The 6,927-nt window shown below is 40.5% G+C and overlaps 1 protein-coding gene across 1 annotated transcript; it reads right to left on the minus strand.

The window, feature by feature from the left end:
* Positions 1-431: 431 nt before the first annotated feature.
* adra2db (adrenergic, alpha-2D-, receptor b) lies at positions 432-3,680 on the minus strand. The gene has a single exon (XM_079352417.1). The coding sequence runs from the start codon at positions 3,313-3,315 to the stop codon at positions 2,041-2,043; it is 1,275 nt and encodes a 424-aa protein (XP_079208543.1). The 5' UTR covers positions 3,316-3,680; the 3' UTR covers positions 432-2,040.
* Positions 3,681-6,927: the final 3,247 nt, after the last annotated feature.

The following is a 6,927-nucleotide window of genomic DNA, read 5'->3' on the forward strand; positions in this document are numbered from 1 at the left end:
CCATGTAAATATTTACTCATCAGATGATGCAACAGACATTAGGAGTGATGGCCGTGCTCTCTGGAGAAATTAAGTTACCTGTAACACACAGCAACTTTGCATTACTATACACAGCTCCCAATTAACATCACTTCCACCTCAGTGGGTCTTCAAGATGAAGACAAAGATTCAAAGCTCATTTAACTTCCTCTCCTGAGCACTACATGGCCCGCACATTTCATTTGTTTCAAGAGTTTGAGAATCCCTCTGAGGTAAAGTTTCTTTTTTCACAGCAGCTCTGCTTCTGTCTAATTATATTCATGACTCAAATGTTACTGCTGAAAGTAAGCATGCGTGCACATTCACTTCTGTTCCTCTTGATGATATTTTAACAAATTTCTCCTCAGTACAGGCAGAAAGAAACAGTTAATGCTATTTTTTTTTTCTTTTAAGCATGACACCCTTCAAACAGGATGATTATCTTTGGCGAGGCGCCAGTAAGCCGCAGGAGTGCTTTGAAGACATTCCTAAGAGGAAAAAAAATAGTGCACCCCATGCAGACAATAAGCTGATATGGAGCTGGTCAGCCGTCTTCTCTCTAACCCTAGTTTTCCCACAGAAGCTAAGGGCTTCATGTACAACCTTCATCATATATTTTCGACCTTTCACATACACTGTGTGCCCCACATGCTTCATTGTCTGGCAGCAGTCTGAGGCTGTACGGGAAAAAAAGTTTTCTTTCATATAATATATCCCTTCAAACTAACCACAACTAATTTAAATGAAGATCATTTTGAAACCAAATGATGCAGCTTTATAAAGCAGAGGATTATAGCCAGAAGCTTAGTTATTATATGTAAAGATCTGTCAATGAATCACCAAGATGTAAAGCTGCTGAAAGTTCAGCTTTACTAGTAATAACTGTGTGCAGAGATTTTATTTTTAAGACCGAGGAGGCAGATGTATTCTATTTTTGAGCATCCTCCTGCATGCTCAGGATTCTCACATAGTTTGTCATGTCCAGTTCACCTTTTTTTCCTCACAATGTCTTCAACACTTCATCACTGAGAAAAATAAATAAATAATTATAATGAAGTAATAATGTTGGTCAGTAACCCCCAAACGATCTCTGTCCCATGACACTAAATCCAGGTTATATAGCAGGATTGTGATGTCACAAGGTTTAAATATTTACTGAGGTGTTGAAATGAAAAACACAGATTTATCCAGCAGATTTAGCACACTCAGCCCTCAGCTTTGCCATTGTTCTGCAGTGAGCTGGTGTGATGTTTTGGTTGGGCTGCGAGATAAAACTCTTACGTAAATTTGGGGGTTCAGTGATAAGAAGGGAGCCTTGCTGTGGCTTTCACTGCAGCATGTAAAAAAGATAAATCTGAATTTCCTTTAATAATGAAAAATATCTCAACCGTTCTGCACATGGTGATAGTTTCTTTCATTCATCATTTCAAGAATTAATTGAACTTTCTTCCATGACAAACACACGCACACACAAACACTTACTCCTTCACAGCCTCTAGCCTTCTTATCCCTCTGCTCATATCTTATAGATGCAGCAGATCAATCTTCTTTATATCCCAACACAAAACACCCACTTTGAACCAGCCTCCATCACGGGAAGCCAGCCACATTCAATTTCACTCTGGAGTAGCTTTTTCCTTCTGCTTGCTGCAGAATAAAATATTAGTCCAATCCCAGGGATTTCTTGTTCAAAGGATCAGGTTTGCAGGACATATTATACACTGACCTATATATTATAACTTTTAATACTCAAGTTGCACACATTTAAAAAAAAATCTCAGACCATATTTGCAGTAAAAGGATTTGTGTCTTTTTTTTTTTGCTGAAATTTACAATTTATTCATAGACATGTATTTTACACAACACTGGTTTCTTTTCGGTACAACAGTAGTTAGAATAAAAAATATTTTCTTGAAATGAAAACAGTCAGCCATGAAATGAGTTCCAATAGTTCCTTCCTTTTCATCACTGCTGATTGAATGAGACAAAACAACTATTAGTCTAAGGAACCCTTTTAAGAGTTTATGTGCGTTTTGAAGTCCTGCATATTATTTTCTTGAATGCTTTCCTGAAATCCCTGTTGAAAATGGTGTAAATTATTGGATTCACGGAGCTGTTGCAGTATCCAATCCAAAAGAAGAGGTTAAAAAGTGCACCAGGGATGTAACAGCTTTCTCTGCAGATAGCATGTAGGCTATAGGTGAAGAAAAAGGGGAACCAACAGAGTACAAACACCCCCATAACTACAGCCAGAACGAAAGTGAAACGTTTCTCCCGCATCTGGGCCACTTTAGTTTTGTTGGCTGCTGCCAGCTGTTGCCTCCGAGCCTGGTTCTTCTGCTCCGGGTAGAGCTGTAACGCCCGGGCTGAAGCCCAAGAGAGGCGGCAGTTCTGAGGAGGGCAGCAGTCCGATCCTTCCACCTTTCTCCTCTTGGTGAAACGATGATTGCGTGGTTTGGTGTCCGACGCGCAGCAGCTCTCCTCCAGGTCGATGTCATCCAGCTCACCTTGCCTCGGCTGGTTGCTGCCGGAGCTCTGGCTGCTGGGGCTCTCCATCTCGAAACGGTCTTGTTTCGGGACGAAGCAGGTCTCTGACTGAGACGGCTGTCTCTCCAGTCCGTTTTTAGCCACAAACACGGTGGAGGAGCGCTGCTTGGCCACCTTATATATCTTGCAGTAAACCAGAATCATGATAAGACCCGGAGCAAAGAAGGACACTAAGCAGGAGGAGAGGATGTACCAGGTTTCATCGTTCAACAAACACTCTCGCTCGGCGTGTTTGGTCATAAGAAGAGGAGGGAAGGATATGACAGCAGATATTATCCACACTATGGCTATCATGGACTTGATACGCTTAGGTGTCCGCTTCAGGTTGTAACTGACCGCCTTAGTCACAGACCAGTAGCGGTCCAAGCTGATAGCGCACAGGTGCACTATGGATGAGGTGCAAAACAAGACGTCCAGGGCCAAATAAAAAGCGCACCAAGTACTCCCAAAGTACCAGTATCCCATGACCTCATTGGCGAGCGAGAATGGGATGACCAGCGTGGCCACCAGGATGTCTGCTGAAGCCAGAGAGACCAGGAAAAGGTTCTGGGGCGGACGGAGAGCCCGGCTGGTCAGCACCGCTACAATCACCAATACGTTACCCACAATAGTTACCAGGATGATCACAGAAACAACCACAATGATGAGCACAGTGGCTGTCACCGTATGTGGCAATGTAAACGCTGCGCCCGTGGTGTTCTCATCGTTGGAGACGTTTTCCACACACCGATTATAGTGCGTTAAATCCATTCCGGCTCAATTTCGGATCATGTTGGTTGTTTCGCACCCTGTTCTATCCCAAAACAGCTAAGCCCGGGTGCGCTGAGCTGGTTTCTACTAACGCGCAGAGGTGTTTCGTGCGTAACGCTCAAGATCAGTGTCATTAGAGTCAAACCCACATAAGGCACCATACCTGTATGCACGAATCGCCTTAAATAGGAAGCCCGTCATTATGATGGATGCTTCAGATTTCCCCGACTGGCAAATGGAGTTTCGTAAATATCACAACAGAGTTTACAATCCAATGTTCCACGTCGCTCCACTGCGGTCACATCGACGTGCGTAAAGCATCGTTTGCGTTTTGGGAAAGCGATGCTCGCTGTGGGTGGAATGAACGGCCGTAAAGGAGTGAGGTGACATCACTCTGAGGACCAGCCCATCTTTAAACTTGAGAAGCGAGAGAGAGAGAGAGAGAGAGAGAGAGAGAGAGAGAGAGAGAGAGAGAGAGAGAGAGAGACTGCGTGTGAGATAGTGACAGCGGGAGGCATCAGAATTATTTAGACAGTTGGGTTTAAGATTTCTTAGAAAAGAGATTTTTTTTCTCTTCACACAAGGACTAGTTGTGCTTTATTTCTCTCACAGAACTTTTCTTGGCATTGTGTCTTATTACAGAGGTGGAACTCTGTGTAAGCCTCATTTGGCTTCGTTCTCCTCTTTGCCCTTCTCTGTATGTGCTAAATAAACAAATCAAATCAATTATTTAACAAAAATCCTGAAATATCCTTTAATTACACTGCAGACTATTTTAGATGATATTTTAAATTGTTTATAAGGGTGGTAGTCATATTTAATATGAAAGAGCCATCAAAAGACGCTGATGGTCGAGATGGGAAACAGCACAGCAGGAGTTTTCTCTGAACTTTATCAGCCTTGCAGGGACACCAATTAGTTGGCCATGACTTTTAAAGTAAAAACAGACTTTATGGAACCCCGATTGGTTGGTAAAAATAGGAAAAGTTTGCAAAATCACATTTTTCATGTTGACTTCTCTGGATGTCCTTTTGTGCAGCATTCTTTTTTCCATTATTCATGCCCAGTCAATCAGAATTGTTGTATGCTGGCACATGAAGGGGGTCATAACAAAACCTATTGCTGGGGGGCTTAAATCACTTTGGAGGTCTAGTTAACATATGCAGTGGCAGCCTAGCACTAGTCAGAAGTCAGTGATACAAAAGATGTACCCACACACAAACACCACTGCTAGTCAGTGGTCATCGAAATACGATTGCCATGAAATAGACAGTCTGGAACTCTGCTCACCAGATGCACTTTACCAATTCTTTTTTTATAAAATAAAATAATATATATTTGTAAAGTAAATAGCATCTTCTGGAAGCACGTCAGCTTTGGGATTTTGCAGTCCAGCTAGCTCTTTGATAGATGCCAACACTGATGTTGGTGTATGTGTGTTGGAACAGTGTTTATCCTTGAAAGTGAGTCGTCTGGAGGCTCAGCGAGAACATCCTGCAGTGAGACGAAACACAGAAGTAGATTTATGTGGAGGAGGATTCGGACAGCCTATCACGCTTCCTTCTCTGTTCCCTCGCTCCCTCTCCAGCAATGAGCTCTCTCCCATGGTGAGAATTAAAAACAGTTAGGATTATCTAAAGGGTGACTGTCACCATGTATCAGTGGATTGTAGACCTTTCCTTAAGTGTCTACCTGCTGCATAAAAATAGAAAAATAGCTTTGGCCTCAGAAAGCATCATCATCCATGCTTAGCAAAACAGAGGTTCATTGTGTCTGTCTGTGTTTGCAGAGCCCGAGGGGGCTCCAAGGAATCGCATGTAATTATTAGTATTACAAATGAGCTTGTCTTGTTATGCAATCATTTGATGGAGGATTAGATGCAATTACATGAATTTCTGTTGTATTGTTTTTTTGTGCTATTAGAGGGGCATACAATACATTCTACATCTGTTACTTTTACCTTGGCAAAAGAAACAAAAGTTATGCAGCAGGTCAGATTTATTTTGAGAGCATGTGTTGATAAAAACCAGTCAAGGAGATGCCAAAAGGTTTCGTCTTATACGTTCACAGACTTTTTCTTCTGGGAGAAATTTTACAAACAATTGTTTTAAACAGAAAGAGCATAAGTGTGTATGCATGATTTGTCTTGTTTCATTCAAAATAATTTAAAGTTACATAATGCATTATTTTTAAAAGTGTATCTCTTAAATTTAAAACTAAACATTTGAATGTGTCAACATGCTTTGTAGTATAAAGTTTTGCAAAAGTCACTTGGATACACCCATGCATTTATTCATACTGTACCAGTACATTACAAAAAAAATAACTGCACTACAATGGAGTGTACATAAAGTACTGCAAAAAAGACAAAAAATGAAGGAGAACGTCCATGAAGGCAAACGTAAGTGAAACCATTTTGATTTTATCACATCAAATTTTTTTATCATATGATCTCAGGAAAACTAGTGATGAAAAAGGATGAAGTTGATTTTCCTTCAAACTTTCCATACTTTCTATTCTGAGTAAAACAACAATACCCAACATCCTGTCACTTTGGATACAGCTTCCTGTTATGATGCAGACCTCACAGCTAGTGAAGGGTGTATGCCTATCCTGAGGCCCCCTGCCTCAGGGTTGATAATGTTCTCTTAGATTATAGAGAAAACACACAATCATTCTCAAGAGTGACAAAACTAACCTGCTACATTTAACGTAATTGCCCTCGAATGTTTGCCAGTGGAATTAGTGCTAATGTCTTTAGGTACAGGGGTACAAGATGTTAAGTCATGAAGTCTAAATTGTTTAGGAATCATCAAAAAGTATACTATCATTATTAATGTATTACTGTGATTATTACAGGCATGATTCAGTGAGCAATCATCTTGATTTTTCAGAGATAAGGATGTGTCAGGGAGAACTAAAATCAGAATAAACGTAGTTTACCTGTAACACAGTGTTACAAGGGGAAACTATACTGTCCCATATACATAATGGGAGGGCAGCATTCTCTTTCCTTGAAACGTCAAGTGTCTATTGTTCAGTTTAATGGTCTTACTGTACTCATTTTTTACGTGGTACCGATTCTAATAATAGCATAGAAGGATTTATTCTGAACAATAACAAAACAAATTCTTCCCAAACTCCCCAGCAATGTGATAATCTACACTTTTTTTGAACATTTTAAGGGGTAAGGCATTTATATGGCTAAACCAGATATTTATCATGACATATATTTCAATTGTGTGTGACACACATGAGCCCCCTTTGATGCTAAAGCCAGGTATTTACTGTTGTGCTTAAAATATTAGAAGCTAATTGATGCAAAAGAAGTGTTTGGAGTGGCAATAACCGAGTCACCCAAATGCACTTAATCTCATCAGCTCATCAAATCATTAGATATGTGATTTGACATCTTGTTTTAGTGCCAGCAGGTCGAAATATGTCTGCTCTTATGACTGAGCTAAACCAGGACTCCATGTTTTTCATTTTTGTCAACTCCAGTTATAACAAATAATCACCCAGAAATATTCATCAGCTTAGCAGTAATTATTTACATACGTTTAGCACTAAATCACAGACAAATCTGTAAGCACCCTTTTCTCACTTACACTT

This window comes from Symphodus melops, assembly GCF_947650265.1.
Source record: "Symphodus melops genome assembly, chromosome: 9".
Lineage (NCBI taxonomy): Eukaryota > Metazoa > Chordata > Actinopteri > Labriformes > Labridae > Symphodus > Symphodus melops.